This window comes from Rattus rattus, chromosome 1, assembly GCF_011064425.1.
Source record: "Rattus rattus isolate New Zealand chromosome 1, Rrattus_CSIRO_v1, whole genome shotgun sequence".
NCBI lineage: Eukaryota > Metazoa > Chordata > Mammalia > Rodentia > Muridae > Rattus > Rattus rattus.
Genome location: NC_046154.1, coordinates 163,671,703 through 163,698,031, shown reverse-complemented (window position 1 = coordinate 163,698,031; position 26,329 = coordinate 163,671,703). Strand labels below are relative to the sequence as shown.

The 26,329-nt window shown below is 51.0% G+C and overlaps 1 protein-coding gene across 1 annotated transcript in view; it reads left to right on the top strand.

Annotated features, from left to right (window-relative positions):
- The first annotated feature begins 4,238 nt into the window (after positions 1-4,238).
- The window catches only part of Rfx4 (regulatory factor X4), a 156,859-nt gene continuing 134,768 nt past the window's right edge, over positions 4,239-26,329 (top strand). Inside the window, exon 1 of the mRNA XM_032910419.1 lies at positions 4,239-4,682. Within this exon, the coding sequence (XP_032766310.1) occupies positions 4,640-4,682 (43 nt within the window). The 5' untranslated portion in view covers positions 4,239-4,639. The remainder of the gene's footprint in view (positions 4,683-26,329) is intronic.

Sequence of the window (26,329 nt, the reverse complement as noted above, 5' to 3'; positions counted from 1 at the left end):
GAAAGGATTCTTCTGGAGACGTCATGGGGTGGGAGGCATCCTCAGGGAGCAGCCAGGTCTCAGGTGAGAAGGAAGATGAGAGATACTTAGAGAGAAGCCTGCTGGGGACAGATGGAGCTCCCGAACCCTAGTGAGGGACTCAGAAGGATGAGATTAGCTTCACAGGCACTGTAGGAAAACGTTCATGTGGGTGAGGTAGCCAGGATATCTGACTTCTGGTGGTTCTCGGGTGGCCCCTGCCATCCATCTCCAGGTGGGGTCTCTGGATCCAGGACTGGTCTCAGCTGGAATATATGCAGAGGAGACGCAGATTTTCCACGATCTCGGTGTCTTAGGCACTGCATAGTGGAAAGGTTACCTCAGAGGACAAGTCTCACGGGACATTTGTGGGCTTCTTTTATATTGGCTTATTCTCTCTCGAGACAAGTTACCTGGATTTAAGGGGTGGTTTTACTGTTTCTTGCTGTTCAATCTTAGGCAAGTTACTTACCCTCTGTGCCTCATGTGTAACGCTGGTATAAATATGGTACCTATCTCCCAGGGTTATTCTGATAATATATATAATTCATTTAAACGCTTGGACCCACAGAGCCTTCCTAGTGAGGCTCAATAAACCTTAGCCACAATTAATATTACTCTTACTTTCTTTAACAAGGCAGAATAATAGACCAATTATGACGACAAATGCTTATTTCTAGCTCACGGGTCTCGAGATTCCCCAGGGAATAGTGCAGTTCTCCAGGCTGTCCAGTAAGTGCCAGTCAGCTATATGTATCACTTATTGTGGGGCCGGTAACCAGCTTGAGGCTACTTGCAAGGCAAGTCAGGAGCCCACGAATCCAGCACCAGAGAGTGCGCATGCGTGCAGGTGGGGCAGGCCTCTGGCTGGCTGGGACCTGTATTGTACAGTCCTCACCCTCTTTCGACTGAGGTAAGCAAGCGAGTCACCATACCCAGAGTCCGCGGGACCGGAAGTCAGGGTGTGGGAGTGGAAGGAGGTTAGGAACTGTGTATGAATCACAACCACCCATTGACATCAAATCTACAATGATGAGGAGAGGGTAGGGTTAGTAAGTGCAGGGTTGTGGGGACCAAAGAATGGGAGCAGAGCCCACCAGAGGATCCCACACACATCTTTGTTTGCATGCTGCGCAGTAAACCTCCCCAGAGGCCATAGTAGCACCATTGCTACACAAAATCTGTCGATCTGTGTCTTCTCGAGCCTGCCAGTCTGCTGGACTATAAGCAAGTTTTGTGGGTACTTCAGGACACCTCCGCTTTGTTGCCTCCTCTCGCCATCCTCGTCCAGCTCAGTGAATGGAGCAGGGAAGCTCCTGGATAAGACGATGCTCCTCCACAGTCTCTCCCAATCACAGATAACCAGCACCAAGACTGCAGAAATGCTTTCCCTTCCTTCTCAGAGTTTCCAGAGCCCCGCCTCCAGCTGCTGAGGGCCACTGTCAATCATCCTTCTCTTTCAGCCATTGGCACTCTCAGGCAACTAGCTCCTCGCTTCCTGCCACCATCGTGTTGTTATCGTGTTCCCCAACTGCACTGCTAGCCCTGGATGCTCTGCACGATCTGTTTCTTTGCATAGCCTTCAAAAGAAAGTATCTTTGATTATGGGTTCCTGGGTTCCATAGCACAGCAGACAGACGCTCTGTCCCCAGCCTGGTTAACTCAGCTCCTGGTGTGGTCCTCATCTTCTTCAGGCTTATGATACGCCCCCTCCCCAGTCTCTCAGCCTCTGTACCTTCCTCCACTGCGTTTCTGTGGGGTGCTCCAGAGGATAGGGGCAGAAGTTATCACGGCCATTCTGATTGCCCAGGCTGGGCATACTGATTGCCAATTGCCCTCCCTACAGAGGGCACAGCAACGGGTGCTCCTTGTGTAGTGGGGTTAAATGAGGTAGTATCACTGAGGTCCGTGGCAGTGGTATCTATTAGTATTCAACTAAGCCATTTTATTAAAGGGTGGCAAATTCTCAGGAAGCTGCGTGGAGCTGGTGTTTACTATTTACGTACCCTGGATAGCATTCTTTAGACGTTTTTGTTTGTTTGTTTGTTTTAATCCGACTTGCAGTGAAAGATAGCACCATCTTTAAGCTCCAGGGCCACCATCTCCTGAGTGACAATCTTTCATTCCATCATATAACAGGTCTGCTACACGACCCAGTCAGCATCATGTCGGCTCTCTCTCCTTGCTCTCAGGCTAAGCAGGGCAGGGATGAGGAGGGCCCTGTTACCAGCCTCGGGTGGGTTTGTCAAGCACCAGTCAGGCGTCAGCTCACTGCTCTGTCATGTCCTGTTCGGTCTCTGTTGCCCTTGCTTTGTGAGGGAAGCCCATCCCTAACACACACACACACACACACACACACACACACACACACACACACACACACACTACTAATGCCTTCTACAGATCACCTCTGTCCCACAGGTTCGGTGGTCAAGAACTCCCCAGGGAACCCCAAACACTCCGGGTGGTAGCCACTCTCCTCCCAGGAGACAGGGTCCTCACTGTCACCTGATGCACCCAGCAGAGTTCCGCTTTGACCATGCACCCTAGTATTTAGTCCACGGGCCACTGAGGCTTCTAGAAAAAGACTCAGCCATTGATCTCTCAGTTGGAACCCACGGGGGTTTGAGGCGATAAAATCCATCCCCTTCGGCCGCTAAAGCTTTTCATCCACCACCAGAGAGGGAAAAAGCTGTGCCTGGTGGCGGAGGGCTTCTGGGCAAGAGATAGCGTTGTGAGGTTGTTCCCTAGACACAACCCCGGTTGGAACTCAGCAGCAGTCTGAGCAAGAAGGAGCAATTACACACAGAGGTCCGGCAGAGCCTGGGGAGACCAACGGGTCGAAACGTCGTTTACCCCCATTTCACAGACGTGGAAGCTGAGGCCCAAAAGAGATGAAGGAATTTTCAGACCTGGGATTCGAACCCAGTTCAGCCTTCTGTCCAGCACTGGGCGCTGCCTCTTCCCCGCGTCTCGTGACCTTAACTCGGCACGTGCTGGTCCCTTGCCCCCTCCCACCATTGTCCCACTCGGCGTGGCTCAGGGGCTACCCGGAGGCCCGAGGTGGGCAGACCCGGGGTCGCGGGCAAGAAGCGCACCCGGCTCGGCGGGAGGGACCGGGGCGATCCGCCCCTGCGCCGCTGGCGCTGCCTCTGTCCATGGTCAAAGCAGCGGGGTAATCCGCCTTTCTCTTCCGCCCGCCGAGCCCATTCATATTCTAATCACAGCGCGGCCGGCCCGCGAGCGGCCACTTTCCCGGGGCCACGGGATCCCCCCCTCCACCCCCACTTCCCACTTGCGGTCCACAAGCCCCGGCCCCCTCCCCTTCCCCCTCGCAGTTTCAACTGCGCCGGGGAGGGGTCCCTGGGAAAGCCGAGTCCCCAGCTCGGACGCCGGGGCTTCTCACCAACTCCTCTGCTGGCTGTGGGGGACCGAGAGGGTGGCAGAGGGGGGAGCCGGGGGACATGGGAAGAGGGAGGGGCCCGGACGCAGACAGACTGACATACAGGGTTATGGGAAGAGGCGCGAGGGTGGGGGGTGAGGGTTCCAGAGACCCAGGGGGACGCAGAAGTAGGGAGAGACAAAGAGACTCAGCCAGGGGAGAAACGAAGAGCGAGACAGCGAGGCACGCAGACCTGGAGAGACCCGTAGGGCGAGAGACAAGGGGTACAAAAGTTCTGGAGGAGGCAAGCCAGCCCCTCACCCCCTCGCTGCCAAGCGTCCTTCTTGTCCCCCAGACAAGTCCCTAAGGCTTGTTTCCCGTCTTCAACCTCTACTCCCACGCACGTCCGCGGATCTGCGTGGAAGAAACTCAAGACATTGCGCCCGGGCCCCTACTCAAAATCTAACTCAAGGAGAAAACGGGGCGTGTCTCAAGGGGAGAGAAAAAAGGAGTCGGGCCCACTCGTGGCCGCGCAGGAGACTCCTAGGGCCCGGGCACCTCTGCACCCCCGTTCATGGCTGCACCGCGCGGGGGCCCGGGTGCGGGAGGACTGGAGAGGGGGGCAGATCTAAGCCAATTTTGATTTCGCCTATAATGAGTGCCGGGCTAAGGCTGGAGAAGGCCTCTGGAACTTTAAATAAGAAAAACGTTGCTAATGCTATAATAGAAGGGGGAAGTCGGAGGGCTGGGATTGCGTCGCTCTGAGCCCCCCTTTTCGGAGGCGGCTTTTCTTATTCAAAACAGGCCCACAATGGGCTTCACAGTGCGCCTCGCCACGGCCCCATCTGACGAGCGGCCATTCATCAGGCCCGCTGGCCTATCAATGACATTGCTCTCCTCGGGGCTCCTATAAAATGATGTTTTTTCCCATGAAACATCCGCAAACATTTTGACGGGTTTGGCTTTGCCCGACTGGATTACTGAGTGTCCCCTCGCTTGCTCGCTCTCTCCCTCTGCTCTAGCTTGCTTCCTTCCCTCGCTTCTTCGCCTCTTTTCTTTCCTCCGGTTCTTTCTTTTCCCCTTTTATCCTTTTGCCCTCTCACCCACCGTCTCCCCCTCTCTCTCGCTATCCCTTCCTTCCTTGCTCCTTCCCTCCCTTCCTCCCTGGGCATCTCTAGCACAGGGGATCCCCAAATATCAGGACTTTTGGGGGGCGTCTGTGCTGTCCATGGGAAGAGCATGCATTGTGGGTTACTGGAGGAACCCGACATGGATTCCACAGGTTAGTCCTGGTGGGACTGGAGGGGGGGTTGTATTGTGGGGGGAGGAGAAGGGATAGGGCGGGGGGGGCACTTCAGAAAGAGTTGCAAAAAGTTCAGGCGGAGCAACTTGACAGTGGGGTCCCGGGAGATGAGGAGGGCGTGCAGAAGTTTTCGGTGCAGCGCTAAGTGTGTAAGTGGATGCATGGAAGTGTGTGAGTGTAAATGCGTGTGTGCGCGTGCGCGCACGCTGAGGAGCGCGCTTTCGCTTGGACATAAAGTTGCATAAAGATGCTCGCTGGCTCGCGGCGAGCTCGAGGTGCTTATGCTCCTTGCAGGAACTTTGCGAGCCAGCCGCCCCCGCCCGGGCCCCGCGGCTTCTGGCTTTGGGTAGGGTAGTGGCATGCTTAGGGCCCCGGAACGCTCCAAAGGCGGGGGAGGGCGACCGTGTACTGCGTCTCACGGCGCACTGGAGTCTCTTGCCTCTGGAATCGCGCTGCAGGGAGGGAGTGGCGGCGGCGAACCCGGTGGTCCCGGGGCATTCGTAGCTTGGGCTATGAGAGATGGGCGCCCCGGGACTGCAGCCTCCCGGCCGCGAAGACACAATCCACTAGCCGTTCCACACGGAGGCTGAAACCTTGCAGGGGGGGGGCTGGTGGGAAGCAGAATGCAGAACATCAGAAGAGGCCTGGCAGTGAGTTTTGTGAACCTGCCTGCAGTTTGAGGGCTGTGCGGTGGACATCGGGCATTAGGGTCGCCACGGTTCACAACATAGACCGGAAGATACGGAATCTCTCACTACGAAAACACCCAGCCTCTTCTCCAGTTGAGCCATTTTGGTCAACTTCTACGCCTAGCATCTTTGGGGACCCGCCACACTTCAAATTCTGTTACTTGCCCCACGTCCTTTCCACGTAGAGGTTCTCAAAAAACTTTACTCCCTCCTTTAGACTCAGTCTCCCCACCAGGCTACTCCAGTCCCTGCTGGGCCGCTTTGGGGGTTTTGGGGGGTGATGGGAGAACAGCCCAGGCATAGGCAGCAGCTTGACCGAAACCTGAGAGCGCGTGAGGGCATTGCAGCCCAGCAACAAGTGCCTGCTGGCCTCAGCTGTGCCCGGACACACATTAACTTACTTGCAAATAACACCACAGACAGCTCTGTGCTGCTCCACCCACCCCTAGGCAAGTCGTAAGAAGATGTGAGATGCCATTAAGCTATCTAGATATCCTCCCAGGCATCGTTATTCCGTACTGGGAGAAACTTTCCAGGCCTCTCTTGGCCTACATTGCAGACCTGGTGGCAGAGAGACCGCCGGCCAGGGAGTATCTGCAGCATTCCAGGGTACTTCTCTGTCTCCGGCACAGTCCCTCACGTTCTCCTCAGTGGCTGTGAGGCCCCTGAGCATAGCTAAAACCCGAGCCCCCTGAGCACAGCTAAAACCCGAGCCTCCGAAGTCCTGCTTAGTTAGCTGCGAGCACCTGCGGCGGCTAGAAGCCATCTTCTCTGGAGAGCGGCACCGTCTCAGGCCCCGTTGGGGTCTTCCCCACACACTAGCAATCCTGGTTCTGGAGCGGGAAGAGCCTTTGCTTCAGTACTCTTTTAACTCAAGGAAAACCTCCTAAGGGCCATGGCTCTAAAAGTGAATGGATTTAACCAGATTAAGCCCATTTGTACAGAATTAGTAATTGAGTATTTTCAAGGGGTCTGTCCATACACGGTCTCAGGGGCCTTCTTCATACCCCAAAGCTGGCATGTTCTAGCTGGAATATTAGTTGATCCCTCCACAGGATTAGAGTCCTTTGGGTGTTTGGTGGTGGTGGTGATTTAGAATCGTAGGCACTTTCTATTTTTAATCGCGGTTTATCAGGTGGTTGTGTGAGCACTGGCCACTTCCATTCCAATGGCGAGCAACCCAGATGGGTTATGAAACTCCAGTGCTCTCTGGCTTCTCTCTTATACCTAAGAATATATATATATATATATATATATATATATATATATATCCCTAGATCACACTTCTGAACTCAAAAATCAAAAGTTTTGGTTAATGGCACCAATTGAAAAGTCACTTCAGGCGCACCAGGTGACATTTCACATGCAAAACTTCGGACAAGCAAAGTGTCGAGGTCCGATCCAGGAGCCTCCCTTCCCGAGAATTAATCCAATTAGTCTTTCTTCTGGGTTTCCCTTGTTATGTAAAAGTTCATTCCCCCCCTCCCCGAGCAGGCAGAGCCCAGCGCTCCACTGGGCAGTTCGATTCTATTCTCTCGGTGTAAGGTTGCGCTCGAGTAGAAACGCGAAATCAGTGATTTCATTCTTAACGGGCTCAAACAGCAGGCTCACAGCGGTCGCTGGAGCGAAGTCCGGAGCATCCACGTTCAGAGGGGCCGCCAAGCCGAAGCAACGGTCTCTGTCTCTTAAAAGAAAAAAATCCCCGCAAAGTGCCTGCGGCATGGGAGAACAGTGTTGCTGGGGCCGGTGCTCTAGTGGCCTGCTTCGGGCCCACTTCAGCGTGACCTGCGGAAACTCACCCCTTTGTTCCGCGCATCGAGCTGGTAATATATTCCTTGAGTTTTTCCAAAATACGCTACAAGTGTGGGGCCCAAACAATGGCTCCGTCGGGGGAGGCCCAGGAGCCGGCGCGCGCCTCCTGCTCCTCGGCTCTCTGGTTTCTCAACGCAGCGGCAAAGCAAAGTCCCTCGAAGATGGAACTCTGGCGGCTTCGCTAAGCTCCGCCGCGTTGCAAAGGCAGCGGGCGCGCTCAGGAGCCATCGACGTGCGCCCTCCGGGACTGAGTTTAACAGTCGGAGATAGCTCGCACGACCCACCTTTCCCCAAAGTGGGTGCTCAGGCCCGTTTGGTTCTCATTCTCTACGAAGGTCGCTGGCAGTGGCTACTCGTTTGTGTCCATTCGATTATAATTCTGCCTCCTCTACTCAGAGCGGCAGCGCTGTTCAGGCGCTCCTTAATCTGTGCTGAGAACGAGCAAGGAAAAGTGGGTAGAATTTTGGACCACCAGGAAGTTGTGTAAAGTTAGGCTGAGGCAGCTTGATCCACTACGCGTCAGAGGGTCGTTTCTTGTGAAACGGGATAACTCCTTGGAGAGGTGCATTGTGGCGTTCCACTTGGAAGTTCCTAACTCTATCTAGTTTTTATCCCTACCCCCAACCCCATCTCCAGAGCTCACAGCTGGGGCATCAAAGATTCTCCAATCGGATCTGAATGCTGGGGCCCCGCTGGTAAGAGGAGAAGTTGAACCGCAGGCAGGGTGATCTGGCATTAGGTCCAGCCTAGTTTCATGGGCCCTAAGGGAGACATCCTGGGGCCTTAGGTATTTGTCCACGGGGTAGAGAGCGCCCAGAGGGAACAGGCCTGGGTCCTCCTGTTTCTTCTCCAAGGTGAAGCTCTGTGTAAGTAGAAGTAGCCTCCTCCTGCAGCCCTGAGACCCAGTCTGTGGATTAGAGCAGGGAGCAGCAAGAGATCAGAGCCTTTATCTTATGCCGAACTAGCGTCACTTTCCACAGACGTTCCTGATTGTGTGTGTGTGTGTGTGTGTGTGTGTGTGTGTGTGTGTGTGTGTGTGGCCAGAGGGGTGGGCATGAGAGGTACTACCCTTGCCACCTGCTAGCATCTGAGCTTGGCGACAGAGTCAAGCGAGTGTCGCGTGGTCCCCGGGTTCCGGAGACGCGCGATTGCAGTTTTGGGCCACCCGGCCTCAGTACACAGGTCTAACTCCACCAGGTTGCGGGCTCGCGATTTCACAAGGCGGGCCCCGGACAGCGCACTTTTCCCCAGTGCGATACCCAGAGACCCGGAAAAGTTAACAGGGGCTGCTCCGCGGCTCAGGCCTGAGATCTGAACAGCCGCCGCCGCCCCCACCCTACCCCCTAGCCCCAGCGCGTCGCCATGGAGACTGCTGGAAGTTGGTGGTGGAAAACAGACCCGGCGCAAAGCAAAATATTATGAGTGCAGTTGGGGTGACTTCAGGGGGGCGGGGGACCCGAGGGCATGAGCGGGAGCCAGAGGCGGACAACAAAGGGCCGAGAGCAAGGAGGGAGAGGAGTTTGTTTGGGGCCTCCCCGGCGCTGTGTGAGTGCTGGACCGTCCTGCTTCCCAGAAGGGCCAAGATCTCTAATTTCTCTCCAGCAGCTACACCTTTTCTCAGCCCTTGCTCCCACCCCGCCTCCCCGGGTTCTCTTCCAGCGTCCTGAGCGAGGCGCCAGCTGGACAGTACGTCTGCCTCCCCAAGAGTCACAGGCTAGCCAGCGTGAAAGGTTCTGGCTTTTCTTCCCCACGACCCGTGGGTCGCCCAGGAGGAATTTTCTCATCCCTCTCCTCGAATGGGATCTGAAAAAAGTTAGGTGCCTGACCCAACATCTCGCTGGTGAAGAGGGTGTCCTGTCTGGCAACTTTTCATGCGGTCAAAGCTCTCGTGTGTTATCATTCTGGCTCAACCACTCATAACTCAACTTTAAGTCAATCAAACCCGTTTATGGGCCGCGGCCTGTGGAAAGACCGGCAGACAAGGTTAGATTGAGATTTTCGAACAAGTTAGACTGAGCCCTCTTCCGGCTTGGCTTTCCTATGGGGTCCACAAGGATTATGCGAGAGTGTTTTGTTAGCAATGTCTGAACTACTTTACATAGTGACTATCTCCCCAAACCAGGAATATTCTAAAACACATGAGGACCAATTGGGAATTTAATAGCCAAGAGCCTTGAATAACTCATTTTAAAAAGACCCTTAATTTCCTTTCTTAAGTTCAGTCTAAGGTGCGTTCTTACCACCCCTTCCTCCCATACTCTGCTCCTGAAAAGGATTTACAAAAGGTCCCTAGATTTTATGGGAGCAGTATTCAATGTCAATGGATGATTCTAGATGTTGAAGACAGCGCAGGAGGCACTGGTAAGGAAAACATAACGACTCGGTGTTCCAAAGTGCACCATCAAAGGACGACCACCTTATAATTCCTTTCTAGAATCTCTCAATCCCATGACACTTTAGGCAAAAGAGCCCTTCCCATTCGTTTGAGACTCTGTTGACTCATCCAGTAAGTATGGAGTCGTTATTTTTTAAAAGTTTAAAAATTTGAGTTCGGCACACATCTGTAATTCCAGCACTCCAGAGGCAGCACAGTCAAGAGCATGGTCGTGAGTTTGAGGACAGCCGGGGCTAATAGCATATACTCAACCACCCAGGGATGCTTACAAGACACCGTCTCCAAAAATAACTGAAATGGCTGTGTTCTGGCTGATATTGTCCAATGTCTGATGACACACACAGCATGTGGCGCCCGCCAGGTTCCTTTGTCTGTAGTGTGGCTTCAGGGACATACGTCCTCACAGGTTCTGAATGGGGGAGGCAGGGAAGCATGGCAGTTCTTTTCTGTCCCCGCCGCTGGAAGGCCATGGTTCTAGGATAAACTAATGTGCTGCCGGGCTGTCACTGACAATGCTGAGATCCAAGTGATGACATCACAAACCAAAATTCTGGGAAAGCAGAGCTTCAGTGCCCCAGGCCCCTGACTACTGCCCACCCTACATGTTCTACCGGTCTCTTGGGACCCTCTTCGGCTGCCCCTCTAGGGGTCCCGAAACACTGCAGGATGGAAAAGGTGGGAGAACTCTCTGCTGCTTGCACCCTTCCCCCTACCCTTAGAGACCTGAGAGGGTTTCTGTGAGAGAGAATGACCTCCAAGGCTGGATTATTGGGAGCTATAAGGTAAAAGTGAAGGAATCCTTTGGGTTTCATTCTATCTCACTCAGTTGGGTGACAGACTCTGGGGACCTCAAAGCCACAGAGCTAGCCGCCAAGGATTTCAGAGTGTACGTTTCAAAAGCAAATGTGAGTGCATTGAGACAAGCCCTACAAGGTGCCGTAAGGGTCCCCTTAGAACTCAGAGGCAAGGGTGTATATCCGATGGCAGTGGTGTCAACCCCATAGCAGGCGCGTCACCATTCACCATTAAAACCTTACTCTGCCTAGTCCTCCAGAAGGATGAAGAGGGTTGGGGGTATGGGGGGGTGTTGAGCTTGCTCGAGGTGAGGTTACTGCTGTTGGTAGCAGTACTAGAAAGGCCAGACATAAGGGAAGGTTCTTCTCCCAGCCCGCCATCTTGGTCAGCCTCCTAGTTAAGTTTTACACCAGAACAGCAGGATAGGATCTGGCCTTTAGGTGGGTCTGACACCCTTTTGGTGGGAAAAAAGTGGGTAATGTGAGCATGAAGGATCATGGGCTGCTCTGTAAGTGTGAGCTGTGCATGGAAGAGGCGTTTAGATCGTAGCCATGGCTGTACCGTCGTACCGTGGTGGAACCCTGACCTCAAACATCAGACGATCTTGCATTCACTCATCAATTCGCTCAAGAAAACCACGTCTCCTGCGTATCTGACACTTTGTCAGACTCGGTGCTTGATTAAAAAAAATGTGACCCTCTGCTTCTGTAGGGCACGCATTTGGTAGAAGTAAACAAATAGAAGGGTAATCTCGGTGAGTTTTAAACTGAGGAGTTTTTAGTGGAAGTTTCTATTTGGTATTTTCAGGAAATACTAACCCCAGCTGGCCTAGTGGAGACAGAGGATTGTTTCCTTTTGTGTGTCAGCCCTGCCGTTGAAGCTGTATGCCTCTGACTTGAGATCTTGGCATTGCTTGATCTCTGTTTTCTTCTGGGCAGGTACAAGTAGGCAAGAGGGTGGCAGTGAGTTGCACAGTGTGGGAGTTATGAGAGAAGAAGGCTATCCTCTCTCACGCACAGTTCCCACTCCATAGCTTCACTTTGCTAAGATGCTGACCTGCACCACTGGTGCAGTGCCCACCGTAAGCCCTAGAGAGAGGACCGTGCTTGCAAGGTCAGAGGGGAGAGCAACAGGCTAACCACACAGTCGGTTGTGGACACAGCTGCTGTCGGTGAGGTTCTGACTGGCTCGGTAAAGAGCACGGTGGCTCTGTCTTGTCTGCTGTGTGTGTTCCTCCCGGGCCACTGCTTTCTGAAAACGCTACGTGGAAACCTTTCATAAAACAAACTCCTGAGCTTAAAACAGCTTTGGCTCACTTTGTAATTACGATTATTTCACTCTTTCTCTTCATCTCTCACTGTGCCTAATCTATAAATTAAAATTCAACATAAGGTTACTATGAAAAGGAGGCCGTATACCTTGGTCAGTTTAGCACAATTGGGCCCCTAGAAACTACTCAGTCAATGCCAGATCGCGATATTGTTAATCAGGGCTGGTCCATCTATGTTCGACCCTTGCTATCTAGTTGGAAAATGAGGTCAGGATTCCTGAAGAGTTTAGATGGCCTCGACATGTCAAGATGCTTGCTGTCTTGGCCTCTGCTTTACTTTTCTTTCGTTCTTTAATGCTAGGGACGGAGCCTCAGGCACGCTTGGCAAGTTCTCTGCTGTTGAGCTCTATCCCAGACCCAGTTGTAATGTCGGGAGAGCGCTTCCCTTTCCAAAGGGCTTAGGTTGAGGAATACTTTCTATTTTCACTTCTATACTTTTCCTGTGACCTAAAGAAAAAAAAGGGGGGGGCACTTAGTGGGTTGTGCTGCGTTTTTATCCTTGCCTTCCTCAGTCTCTAATGGAGGTGGGAAAAATACATCATTGTAGAGGCAACAGCCACGGACTGGAATTCAGATCCTGTGAGAGAGATCTGGGGATGGTTAGAGATGTGCTCTGGACACCCTGCTGAAAGCCGCCTGGGGTTTTCTGGTTCTGGTTCTGGTTCTGGTTCTGGTATTGGTACTGGTACTGGTTCTGGTTCTGGTACTGGTTCTGGTTCTGGTTCTGGTTCTGGTTCTGGTTCTGGTACTGGTACTGGTACTGGTTCTGGTTCTGGTTCTGGTTCTGGTTCTGGTTCTGGTTCTGGTTCTGGTTCTGGTTCTGGTTCTGGTTCTGGTTCTGGTACTGGTTCTGGTACTGGTACTGGTACTGGTACTGGTTCTGGTTCTGGTTCTGGTACTGGTACTGGTTCTGGTACTGGTTCTGGTTCTGGTACTGGTTCTGGTACTGGTTCTAGTTCTGGTACTGGTACTGGTTCTGGTTCTGGTTCTGGTACTGGTACTGGTACTGGTACTGGTACTGGTACTGGTACTGGTTCTGGTTCTGGTTCTGGTTCTGGTTCTGGTTCTGGTTCTGGTTCTGGGAATGAGACATCCCTGCTTCGGTTTTCCTCTACCCTGTCTCCTCCAGCTTGCACTACACTTGTTTAAAGACTAAGTCATTTTGTTCTTGGCCTCCTGGAAGCAGTAAGTCTAGTCTTTCTCTCAAAGGGCTTTCATCACGGCAAGAAAAGATTTCGTTCTTTTGTCCTCCCTGCAGTATTTGTGTGCTCGTGATGTGTCACCAAGTGTGTGTGTGTGTGTGTGTGTGTGTGTGTGTGTGTGTGTGTGTGTACCGGTGCAAGGGAGGCCTGAGGAGGGGGGACAGCACCTCTCCCTGAATCTCATCTAGGTTAGCAGCTCATAAGCCCTCTTGTCTCCACCCCATACAGCAGTAAGAAGCTCATGGACGACCACAGCCGTCTTTTTCCATAAACTTTGGGGGATTTAAACCCAGGTCCTTGTACTTACACAGTAAGCATTCTTACCTTCTGAGCCATCTCCCCATCTCCATATACACAGAGATCATGAAAAGCAGAAAAAAAAAATGAAATGAAGCCATTTGCTTTCACCTGAACTGGCTCAAATATATGCAACTGGAACACACTGGCCTGTGCTAGTAAATTAGGTATTTGCATCCTGTGTGTGCCTGGTGCCGGTGCAGCCGGAAGATTTCTGTCAGATCTCTGAACATGGACTTACAGGCAGTTGTGAGCCACCGTTAGGGTGCAGGGAATTGAATCTGGGTCCTCTGTGAGAGCAGCCAGTGCTCTTAATTGCTGAGCCATTTCTCCAGATACAAGAGCACGAATTCTTTAAGCTGTGGGCCTGGGCTCTAATTCTGTGGTTACTTAATCCTCAATAAAACCCCCAAAGTGTAATCTGCCTGCATATACAGCCAATAATTATTGAGCAGAGAATCTAGGAACATTGGCTTGTGTTGTGTTTGTTTTAATTTAAAGAGACAAGGACACAGTGAGTGCTTTTGGTCCTGTCTTCCAGCCACCCAGTTGTGCTAATGATTGGCATTGTTTAGATGTAGCCAGAGACGGCTGAATACAGCAGATGTTTACTTAATATGAGTAGAGAATTACCCCTTCGTAAGCCCATCACGTGGGAAGAATTCAGCCTCAGTCCACGCGAGTGGCTGGGTCTTTGCGTTGACTTTGGACGAGGTCATTCAAACGAGAATCACTAACCACTAATGCCATCTTCAAGCCAGCATCTGATTTTGAGGCACGAATGCATCTTGTTGAGGAAATTATGTCAACGAATTTGTCTCGAGTCTTGGGGATGCTTCTGTAAAATCACCGTGCGTTGCATCAGGAGGAGGAAGTGTTTCTTTCGATGCTAGACTTATAGAATTTATAATTATGATTATAATTTTAAAAGTGATGGTGAGTGACTTTTTTGAGTTCCGTGTTGTCAGGACCATTAGTCTAAACGTTGTCAGGACCATTACCTATCCGTGGCTAATGTGCTGAATCTAAGTGTTCACGAGGGAGCCCAGTTCCTTTTGGAGTACTTGGGATTTCATGTTATCTCCAGAACTGGACGCATGTTATGCATTCAAACTTAACTAATGATGGAACTGGGCGATTCAACATCTCCACAGGTTTGCAGTGCAGTGTTCACTTCTGCAGGCAATAATCTAGGCCAGCAGGTCCTCAGTGTGATCCCTTTGTGAGTCAAATGACCCTTTGACTGGGGTCGCCTAAGACCATCAGAGAGCACAGATATTTACACTACGATTTATAACAGTAGCAAAACCACAGACATGAAGTGTCAATAAAGAATCTTATGGTTGGGGGTTACATGAGAACATGAGAAACTGTATTAAAGGCTTGCAACATTAGGAAGGCCAAAAACCATGGGTCTAGGCTGAAGGGAGAGTTAGAGTGTTTACATAAGGTTCTTTGTTACACACACACACACACACACACACACACACACACACACACAAATAGATCATTTTATGTTGTCCTTAGGTGATGAGTATTTGGGGTAAATTTTCTGTCTCTAAGAGTTTTGCCTCCTTCTTTGTTGACTCATTTGTCCCAATACGAAATACAAACCGGCTTCTCCATGAGGCAGGGTTTGGCGTCCTAGAGCATGCATGCATCCATCTGGCTGGGAAAGTTCTGGAAGTTTGTAAGGAAGGACTGCAGGGGGCTTGGAGCCAAAACCTGGAGCATTGCAGGGATGTTTCTAGGGCCCAGTGGCTGCTGCCTGAGAGGCCTTTATGTTCTTGGACTTCCATTTTCAACACCTAGGGCAGAGTTTGTGACGTTGCTTGTTTTTTGGGTACGGGGCATTTTTACAAATGCCAGGCTTTTAGATTAAAGAGGAGGAGGAGGAGAGGGAAGAGGAGGAGGAAGAGGAAGAGGAAGGAAAGAAGGAAAAGCTTTACTCTAATCAAGGTTCCATCGAGAGTCTGTAACTTTGCTGTGAGTGAAAGAATGGTTGTTCTTCATCACTGGGGCTCTTCAGGTCCCAGGCTGCAGGGCTTTCCCATCCCTGGGTGCCCCACAAGCACAGGGGAGGGGTGCTGTGTGTGAGGAGAGCCCCAGCTGTATGCACCCAGGCAGCCCAGGCAGCATGTGCTACATACACTTGCAGGGGGGTGGGGCTCAGGGCAGGCAGGACCCTTGAAGCATCCTGTGGTTCTGGGACCTATTCAAGGTTCCTGGTCCGGAGATTCCCAAAAAGAAAGCGTGGCTCTGTGTAAGGAGGGACAGAGGAAAGGAGAAGGGAGAAGGAAAAGGAGGGAATGGAAGCAGGGAGGGAGGGAGGATGAGAGGCAAGAAGGCAACTAGATTGAAGCCATTTTGGCAACTGATCGCAAGGCGACTCATTATTTTCTCAAATTGAAAGTTTCCTCTCATTTAGATGAGCCTCTTTTTCAAATTGGATGGTGCGTCAAAAAATTTTTTTTCCAGCACTATGCCAAGTACTTACGCATGATACCTCACTTAGGGATCGTAAGGAAATGGTGGCGTTATCTATCCCCATTTCACAGCTGTGGAAGCTGAGAGTCAGAGGATCTAGGTCGCACACTTAGTCCTAACCACCACTACCCAGACAGTATCTGAACATGGCTTCCCTGACCCCAGCCAGGCTGCATCCTTCACCTACTGGAACCTATAAACGGAAGACACTGATGTGCAGCCCCTCGCTCACATCCCTCAGTACAGAGTCTTCGGGAATCAAGTCTTCCCAAGTCCTGGTGGGAGAAAGTAGTTCAAACGACAGTTCTTTGGGGTTCACTGTCACGGATACTGTGACCCGCACATGCTCCTTCCTGCAGGGACAACTTCGTATGCAGTGTGCCTTGCGTCTCAGGTCTATCTGGGAGCATCCGAGTTTTAGTCAGCACTTACGGCTGGCTCAGCGGCTTCCAGTTGCCTTGGTGAATTTGACATCCTCCAGCGTTCAGAGCGTCACCCTTGTTCATGTTAGACAAGCTTTCATGTGGAAGAGGTTCAGTATAAAAACCTTGTTGCTAGAATACGTGCTAAGTGTGTGATCACAGAACAGGCCCCGTTTACTTTGTACGCCTTAGAGTGGTGGCACCTGGTTTCATGGGCAGAGACTGTGGGGCTGCTAAAGTCTCCATTTCCCAGGAGACCGTCAGAAAAGCTGAAGGAGCACACAAAAGACCCTCATAGGAGACGGAACACCGTAATAACGAATACATGGGGGCATCTGCCTTTTCTTGGTAGTCCTGGGAAGATTTCCAAGACACTCCCTCACCCACGCCCAGAGTGGATAGAAGCAAACAGAACTTTTAGAATCTATTTTTGTTGGTGGTGTTTTGTTTTGTTTTCCTACTGTGTTAGGTCTTTCATGATGCTACCTCGTAATTCTGTGACCTAGCACAAGCTGTCATTCCCATTTGACATCGGACAAAACTGAGGTTCAAAGAGCTTCTACATGTATTGACTTACATGGCAAGTTAGTGCCCAAATGTTGTGAGGTCGATGCTTTTGTTTTTGAAAGATTTGGTGTGTGTGTGTGTGTGTGTGTGTGTGTGTGTGTGTGTGTGTGTGTGTGTGTGTGTGTGTGTGTGTGTGAGAGTATGCAAGTGTATATGTGTGTGTGTGTAGTGTATGTGGGTGTGTGTGTCTGAGTGTGAGTGTGTGACTGTGCATGAGTGTATGTGAGTGTGAGTCACACGAGTTTGCAAGAGTGTGCTTGAGTGTGTATGTGCATGAGTGAGTGTGTGTGAATGTATGTGAGTGTATATGTGTGTGTGAATGTATGTGTATGTGTGTGTGTGTGTGAGTGTGTGTGTATGAATGTGTGTGAGTGTATGTGTGTGTGAGTGTGTGTGTAAATGTATGTGAGTGTGTGTATGTGAGTGTGAGTGTGTGTGTGTGTGTGTGTGTGTGTGCCTGTATGAGTTTATGTTTACCACTCACATCCAAGATCTTGCCGAGACCAGGAAAGGGTTGGATATGTTAGCACTGGAATCACACGCTGTTGTAACCCATCTATGCATGTGCTGGGACCTGGACTCTGGTTTTTCAGGGAGCAGCCAGTGTTTCATTTGAATCAGGCTGCCTGCATCCCTGTTAAAACACCTGTCAGCATAGACAGGAGTTGCTGGTTTCCCAGCAACAGAGTCCCACGGTCCTCATTCTGCCCCATGGTGTTTCAGTCATGCATGGGTCTGAAGAGACTGTACTTGCTTTGTGGGCGTTGACTTGAAACATCTTCCCTTGATCCTCACACTTTCCCCATGGCTCGCAGTTACCTGGCTGAGCACAGGAATGGCACCTGCCGGAGTGTCTGGTGCACAGTCAGAGCCAACAGGCGTTTACTTGACGCAGACATCCACCCTCAGTACCTCAAGGTCAGGGAATTTCTGCTTTCATTCTGAGGAGCTTCACTTGAGTCCTCATGGAATCAAGTTCCAGATCCATAAACAGCAGTCGAACCCCTACTTTCTTGAGCACCTACTATGTGCCAGGCATGCTGCTGCGACTAATTCATTCTTCTTGTGGATCTGCTATCCTGTGCAGGGAGAGGCAGGCAAGCAGGGCACAGTCATTCCTTAAGGATCTCAGAAGATTTCTTCTAGCCCTCATAACTACCCCAGGGCAGATGGCTTTCACAGGAGGGAGACACAGAGTTTACCTCATCAACTGTGAGGGAAGGGTTAGAGGTGGTGTTTTCCTGGCTTTGAAGGCCCTGTTCTTTTCAGAATATCGAGTGATCCAGTATCAAGGACACAACAGGGGACGTGACAGCAGAAGACCACAGGGTCACTTCAGCGGGGCATGCCATGAAGATCTTGATAGAGAAGCACTTTCTATGCCTGGTTTTACCTGATTCGCTCTCAGTCACACTCCAGGAGGTTTTTGGCATATGATGCCCACTTTGCAGATGAAGAAACTAAGTTTCAAGGATGTTGTCCAGTGTCTTATCCAGGGTCACAGAGTAAGAAAGTCTGACTTGAATTCAAGAGTTTGGCTTCATAGCCATGATCTTCTCTGCTACATTGTAACTATACTGGCTGGTTTTGTGTCAACTTGAAACAAGCTGGAGTGGTCAGAGAGGAAGGAGCCTGGGCTGAGGAAATGCTTCTATGAGATCCAGCTGAAAGGCATTTTCTCTATTAGTGATCAAGGGGAAGGGCCCTGTCCATGGTGGGTGGAGCCATCCCTGGGCTGGTGGTCCTGGGCTCTATAAGAAAGCAGGCTGAGCAAGCCAGAAGGTGCAAGTCAGTAAGCAGCACCCTCCATGGCCTCCTGCCTCCAGGTTCCTGCCCTGTGTGAGTTCCTGTCCTGACTTCCTCCAGTGATGGACAGTGATGTGGAAATGTGACACACACACACACACAGAGAGAGAGAGAGAGAGAGAGAGAGAGAGAGAGAGAGAGAGAGAGAGAGAGAGAGAGAGATGGGGGAAGAGACAGAGGAAGGAATCGAGGAGGAGGGAGAGGAAGAGGAAGGTAGAAAGGAAATGAACAAGGAAGGAGCTGCTATCTTAAATACTGGGAATCATTAGGGCGATTCTGTTGTTTTGTTCTAGAACTTGTGCAAAGCTCTTGCCCTGCATTTGTTCTTTCAACTCATGTGATATAGACAGACCAGTGTTTTCCAGGAGGGGACACCAAGGTTGGTCCTTTTACCTCCAGTCCTTCAACCGGGCAGGAAGCAGGAAGCCTAGAATTCCAGCTCACAGTCCTCTCCTGGGCCAGGAGGTGTCTTCAGAAATGACACCAGAGAAAGAGGAATGTTAGGCACTCCTGCTAGGCATGAGCTTTGAACGGACACTGGGTGCCCGTGACCCAGGGATGGATCTGAGGAATAGAGAATGCTCTGTGATGGAATGTTGAGAGGAAACAGAAATGACAGGTACCCTGGGGACACAAATCCCATCTGTGGACGCATGGATGGAGCCTGGGCAATAAGGAAGACAAAGAGAGTTTCTAAAAAGGTACTGTGGGCAGGTAGGGTTCTCTTTCCAGCATTAAAAAATATGGTTTTAGTCAGGTGGTGGTGCTTAGGAGGCAGAGGCAGCCAGGTCTCTGTGAGTTCGAGGCTAGCCTGATCTAAAGAGTGAGTTCGAGGCCAGCCACAGCTACACAGAGAAACCTTGTCTCAAAACAAAACAAAACAAAACAACCAAACAACAACAAAAACATGGCATCTACGATAAAAGAGCAGGTAAGAAGGAACCATTTTGTACAGGAGAAGGACCTGTTTGTTGGTAGCCTGTCTCAGAAGTTAGGATTGTTTGGAATCTACTTGGGGCCTACAGCCTGGGATTTGAGGGCAATGAGCATCGCCTACGAGGGCTGGAGAAGACATCTAGATGTATTTAAAAACACGCTTGAAGAATCCCAAGGATCTGATAGTTCTGATTTTCTGTGGGTTTTAGCAATGCTGTGATGACAGATATGGAAAGCTTTGAAATCTGCTGGTGCTGGGCAGTGTAGACCTGTCTCCCAGTGCAGTGTAGATAGGACCCCTAGAGAAGAGGAGGGGAGTAAAAGCTGTGTAGCTGGATCTGGGGTGGCTCAGCCCTCATGCGCTTCTGTTTCTAGAAGAGAGATCTGCTCTGACACTGAATTTATCCCCCACAGGGGATAAATTGAGGATCTTCCTCTGCCCTGGTCTCTAGGTGTCTCTGTGAGTTGGTAACGGAATAAATACCACTTGGGTATCCTGGGAAAGGAGAAGATTTTCTTATTAATTCTTGCACTGAATTACTCAATTACTGAAACTTTCTTCAATTCCCAGACTCTCTCTGGAAACTTCCTGAAATGGAAGACAGCACAATGCATGGCTCCTGTTCGGTTAGAAAGAGCCAGGCTCAGATCCATCCCAGGGGCATACTGGTCACATGGCAAGGTCACATGACTTCGGGCAGATCAATGGTGGAATGATTATGTTGATAAGGCAGAGTCCACATCCTAGTAGACTGTTCCACATTCCACGTGGAGTTTCCTACATCTGGCAGGGAAGATGGATTAATGGCGGGTAAGGGCCACAGTCCCAGACTTTAAACGGGTTTTTAAAAAAAAACACGGATTCTTTTCTTGTTCCGTTACCCAGCGCTTCCTTCCTTTCTCACCGCATCTGTTGTGGTGCAGCAACCCTGGGGACTTCTTGGGGCAAAGGGTAGCAAAGAATGACCTAGCACAGAACGGTACACTGAGAACACCAGGAGGGCTTTTTCTTTGGGAGGGGTCGGTAACTGGATAGCGGTTGAGGGTAAACTGTAGATGACATCCCATCTTCATATCAGAAGGTTGGGCATGCCTGATAGACTAGCATGGCTGGCTTCCCGCAGGGGGTCCGCGAAGTCTCAGTTTGCCTTAGAGCTTCTCACTACTGAGTGTGTACAGTGTAGATGGCATCTGCCACAGAAACCCTTCTCCCCAGCTCCTCTTTCTCCAAGTCTCCCTTCTGAGGTGATGCCTAGGCGCCTTCCGGGCTTTGCCTATCTCCCACACTATTCAAAAGCACTGAAAGTTTCCCCATCAGCTACCCAACAAAAGCCAGGCTCCTCAGCCAGCACGGGTTCCAGAGCCCGGCTCGAACGTGCGCACGACCCACAGCATCCTGACAGGGCAGTCACTGTATCTATGTGCAGAATGGGTGTCTGAATGAAGATGAGCAGTGGCTGCCCAGGTGCCTGTTAAGTTTTTAAACTGCATTTTATTTAGTGCATGTGTGAGCGCACAAGCACACATGTGTTTGGACACATGTCAAGTTCAGACGTACTGAGGTCAGAGAACAACTTTCTTTTTCCTTTTTTTCTCTTATTGAAAATGGATTCTTTTCCTTACACAGTATAACCTAATTACTGTTTCCTCTCCCTCTATTTCTCCCAGTTCCTCCCCACTTCCCCATCTGGATCCACTCCTTTTCTATCTCTCATTAGAAAGGTGCAGGCTTCCTAAGCGATAACAACAAAATATAACAAGAAAACCAAAAACTATCACGTGGAAGTTGACCATACAAACCAAAAGAAAGAAAGGAGTCCAAGAGAAGGCACAAGCATCAGAGACCCATTTGATGGCACACTTAGGAATCCATAAAGTCACTGAACCGCAAGTCATACTATACACGCAGAGGGCCTGGTGCTGACCCATGCAGACCTCTGCTTGCTGCTGCAGCCTCTGTGAGTTCGTATGAGCTTCGTTCACGTTGACTTAGATGGCTTCTTTCCCTTGGCGTCCTCCATCCCTCTGGCTCTTAAACTTCTTCTGCCTCCTGGTTCCCTGAGCTCTGAGGGGAGGGATTTGATGGAGATGTCCCATTTAAGGACTCAGTGGTCCAAGGTCTCTCACGCTCGGCATAGCGTCTGGGTGTGGGTCTCTGTGTGTCTGTGCAGGAGGAGGCTTCTCTGATGATGGCTGAACAAGGCTTACTGCTGACCTGTCACTGTAACAGAGTATCATCAGGGGTGATTTTATTATTTTAAAGAATGGTAGTGCTCGATTCTACTCTAGGTTCCCAGACTGTCTGGTCTCTGGTCGCCACATCTCAGTTGGTTACTCCCGCAGGTTTGCGGTTTGTGTCTCCTCTGCACTGGTGTATCTTACAGGACAGGTTGTAGATATGAAGGCTTCGTGGCTTGGTCGGTGGTTACGTTCCTCTTTTGGTAACGGGCAGAGTACCTTCCCGTATCAGAGATGCTACCATGTAGAGATGAAGGCTCCATGTAGACGCCAGCTCGACTTCTCCGCGTTCCGTGTTGTCTTCAGCAATGGGGTTTCGCCGTCAGTTTGGGGAAAGCGACCTATTACCTAGCCAATGGCCCAGACCATTTAGGGATTTCAATGGAACCCCTTTAGTCAACAACGCAATTAGGTGTAACCCAATCCCAGCACTGGAAGCTTTGGTGACAAGAGTTGGCCGGTTAGGACTCTGCCTCCAGCTTTTTTGGTGATTTTATTTAGTTCACCTTAATATGTCCGTATATTTCAGGAAGTTTCTACTGTATTAGATTTTCCAACTCTCCCTCAAATGCCCCTCAACTTTAGCTGCATCTCCCCGTATTCCCTCCCTTAACACCCTGCTCTTCCCCCTACTCAAGCCCCCCATTTCAGTCCTGCTAATCCACTCATAATCGCCCATTTGATTTCCATTTCTTACCGAGACCTACCTGTCCCTTCCCTACTCTGCACCTACCCTGTGTGCTTCTACAGCTGCCGCTTGGCCGTCTCTTACCTTAGAGCCGATCTCCACGTAATAAGCAAATATGTACTGTATTTGTCTTTCCAAGTTTATGATACCTTACTCGAGATGATTTTTTCCCCCTAATCTCATCCACGTGCCCGCAAATTTTACGATGCCATTTTTACTTAACAGCCGAGTGACACTGCACTGGGCAGATGTACCCCATTTTCGGTATCCACTCTTCTCTGGAGGGACATCTGGGTTGTCTCCATTTCTAGCTATTACGGAGGGAGCAGCAAAGACCAGGGCCGAGCAGGTGTCTCTATTGCGGTCTGGAGCATCCTTTGGGTATACGCCCAAGAGCGGTATAGCGTCTCGAGGTAGATCAACCCCCCCGGTTCCTGAGGAGCTGCCATGATGATTTCCAATATGGCTGCTGCACCCATTTACAGCAGCAACGGACGAGAGCTCCCCTTACTCCACATCAGAGGACAGGTTCCAAGAGTTAGTTTTCTCTGCCCTGTGAGTCTTGGGGATTGAACAGGGGCCTCACCTACCTGGATGGCCCAACCTGTTATTCTTCTGCTTGCCTCAGGGACTCTGCACGTTTCAGTCCTTCTGCCAGGGGCCCGAGCTTCCTTCTATCGCCGCTGTCAACTCCTTAGCTGTCACTTTAACTTTAAGTAGGATTTTTTTCTCTCCCCCCCCCGACATATTTTTCTGTGTATTGATGCACGACTGAGCTGAAACCTCCAGCCTTCCTTGAAGATGGTGTCTGTACTGCATGGCCGGCACCAGGCGCATGGTACTTTATAAAGAGGTGACAGGCAGAGGGTGGGCTGGATGAGTGTAAGTTCCTTCGCAGGCTCCCCTTGGTGGAACCCCCGTGTGGGTCAGGCCATCCGTAGAAAGCCACAGAGAGCGCTTAGGTGGCTCCTTAGAACATTGGAGTAAGTGTGAAGTTCTACCCTGGGCCACTCAGGGCCTGTGCGCTCCAGCTCTTCCTCCACACCTCCGTCTTCCCCATCACAATGTCTCCTCACTGTCCAAGCCCATTCCTGCCTTGGGCCTTTACCCTCCAGGGTCACCTTCTCAGACCTGCAGTTAACACCCTTGCTACTACCCGCTATCCCATTTCGTGCCTCGTAGTTACCACTCTTAACGGCTCTGAAGTCCTCCCATTTGTCTGTTTGGCTCTGTTTCCACTGTCAGACACAGGTCCCCTGAGTCAGGACCTTCTTGGTCTTGTTCATCACTAAGGGCTTTAGCCTAGCGCAGAGTAGGCACCCCAACCGTATTTGGTGACCATGGGAAAAAGAAATAAAGGCAAACACGGGGTTGGGGCTGTCTTTGTGGTTCAGCCCCTTCCTGGATAGAACCCAGGGGCCCCTGGGCTAGGGCCTGTGGGGTTGCCATGGTAACCACTGACTGACCTGAGGAGCCCTTTGGAGAGGCCACAGCTGCTGCCTGCTAGGGGGTCCAGGTTCTGTGTGTCGCCACCAATGTGGAACCAGGGAAGAGAGAAGAGGGACTGGGAGAGAATGGAGAGCAAAGCATGGGCCCGTGATGGAGGTTACAGACAGAGGAGGCCATGGCAACCCCATTCCACCGGTAATGACCTAGGCTCTGGGGAAGGGACCTGAACAGAAGCCCTCCTCATGTGGCATAGCAACCCTCTCATGTCGTGTTTCTTACACTTGTGGGTTCCTAAAATAAGCCCCGGCACAGTGTCCTGAAAGACGGCTTAGAGGGAGAGCACGGACAGCACCTTCTATTAAAAACCTGGTGACACTTTCTGTCAGACAGCTCTTTCTCAGGTATTGCATAAGACATGCCTCTTGGCACCAGGGCTCTGTGCGTCCCACTGTGCTCCCTAGGAAGCCTAGCTGCTTCCAAGCTGCCTGTACGGTGGTTCCCAGGCTGCAGAGCCTGGGCTTTGCAAGCTGCTTCCAGGGCCCTCTCACACCCCTGTCCTACCAAGTCTTTGGGCCATAGGTTAGCGAACTCTTCACCTTTTCCCAGAACCCAACTGACCTTTCTCTACTCCATACCCTCATCTCTGACCACAGCCCTCGTGCCTAAAATGCCTCTTTCCTTTTTTTTCCTGTATGACTAGTGGTGGTGAATCCTTGAAGGGCCAGCCAAACTCAGCCAGGCCAAGGTGGCTCTGTCTTCCGTCCCGAGGCTACAGCTTCTCTGTAGATGCCTTGTTTCCTCTCCATGTCCTCAGATCAGGAGGCCAGTTTTGGCGTTAGACCCGACTCGGCTCAGCCACCGCGTCTGAGTTACTTCACCTGGGTTCGCCCTGGCCGTCTTAGTTTTCTTCCAGCAAACCAGAGCTAGTGGGCTCCTCCGCCTTGGTTTCTCTGAGGAGAGAGGAGGCGTGTGACACAAGGTGGCTGGCATGTGGTGAGCACTCACTGCTACGGTTCGTACCTACCTCCACCCCTGGACCCCTGATGACTATCTCTGGCTTCGTCTCTCCAGAGAGCTCCTGGGTTCTAGGAGACGATGCCTCTTCTATTTTCCTATGGCTCATGAGGCCAAATGGCTCAAGCACTTTGCCATTGCAGTTTTGGTTCTCTTTGGAGAACCCTGGTAGGCAGGGACTCAGGATCCTGGGGCCCATTCCCAACGCCGCATGGCTGTGAGTAGTGGCACTGGCACTTGAACTCAAGTGTCCTAACTCTCTCACAGTCCACCAATACTGACTTCTCTCCCACCTCGTACTGACTGTAAGACCCTATGACTCCATGTCAGCCATCTGGACTTAAAACGGAGCAAGGTACTATCTCCTCCTGAATCTTCGAAGGGCTTGTTCCCTCCCTGACTTGGTCTTTGCCCAAATTCCTCATCTTCTGAGGCCTTTCTAATGGAGGCTCTCCCTGCCTGTGATCCCAGTAACTGGCGTTTCGTTTTGCTTTGTTTTCCTCAGTCATCTCTGCCAACTGGTTTCCTAACTACTCTTAGCTCTTGGGGACGAGATATTGAACAAAGCAAATACGGTTGTTACGTTTTAAGGGGGAGGGAAATAAACTCTAGAAGACAAATATGTAGGCCTTGAGACCCTGGGCCCCAGGGTTCTGGCTGAATAACTTCCGTTAGAATTAGAAGAAAGGCACGTGGCAGTTATTGTAAAATGGACGCATAGATAGCACAATCTCGGGTCCCTATGAACAGACTCCCCAAGCTTTCCTGAGGCCTTGACTTTTAAGATCCGTTTTAATCAGCTCCCCCAGTGTATCGACATGTTTGTGAAGCAGAATTCTAAGCTTGAGCTTGGGACATGCTGTCTCCTGGATGTGGTAATTCATGATCTCTTCCATAGCCTCCTAGGAAGTCAATATTCTCTGTGGTTCTGCTCAGTCTCATCCATGGAGAAAAGTCATGGAAATCAGGGTTTCTCAGTCTTTGAACCAAAGTGAAGGTCTGCATGTAGGTAAAGCTCCTGAGAAGTAAGACTCACGGGCCTGCTTCCGGCTGTGGGCCCTGCTCTGTGGTGCGGCCTAGGAGGCTGAACTGATAGCCATCCTCAGACCCTTTGCAACATTTGCCACAAGCTTGGCTCTCACTACAGGAAGTCATCGAGTGTGAGTGTCGAGCTCCTCCTCCCGCACTGGAACAGTGCCAGTGTGGCCCCGCTGGTCACAGCTGGCCTTGCTTCATAACTTTCAGTTCAAGTCCCTTATCTATAAATAGAACTATTGAGTCGTGGCAAGAACACTGCTCTGAGGTTTGATTTAGGCCAATGTACAACAATGCGTTCTTGAGTGACACTTGTCACACGGTAGGAACCTCTTATTGCTGGGGTTGGGGGCCTGGGGGGAGAACACATCCAATACTGTTTATTTCCTGTGTGCAACATCTCAGGGGCCAGGCATAGCAGACAGCTGGGTTCAAGATGGAAAAACAGAAGCTGGGAATGGTGG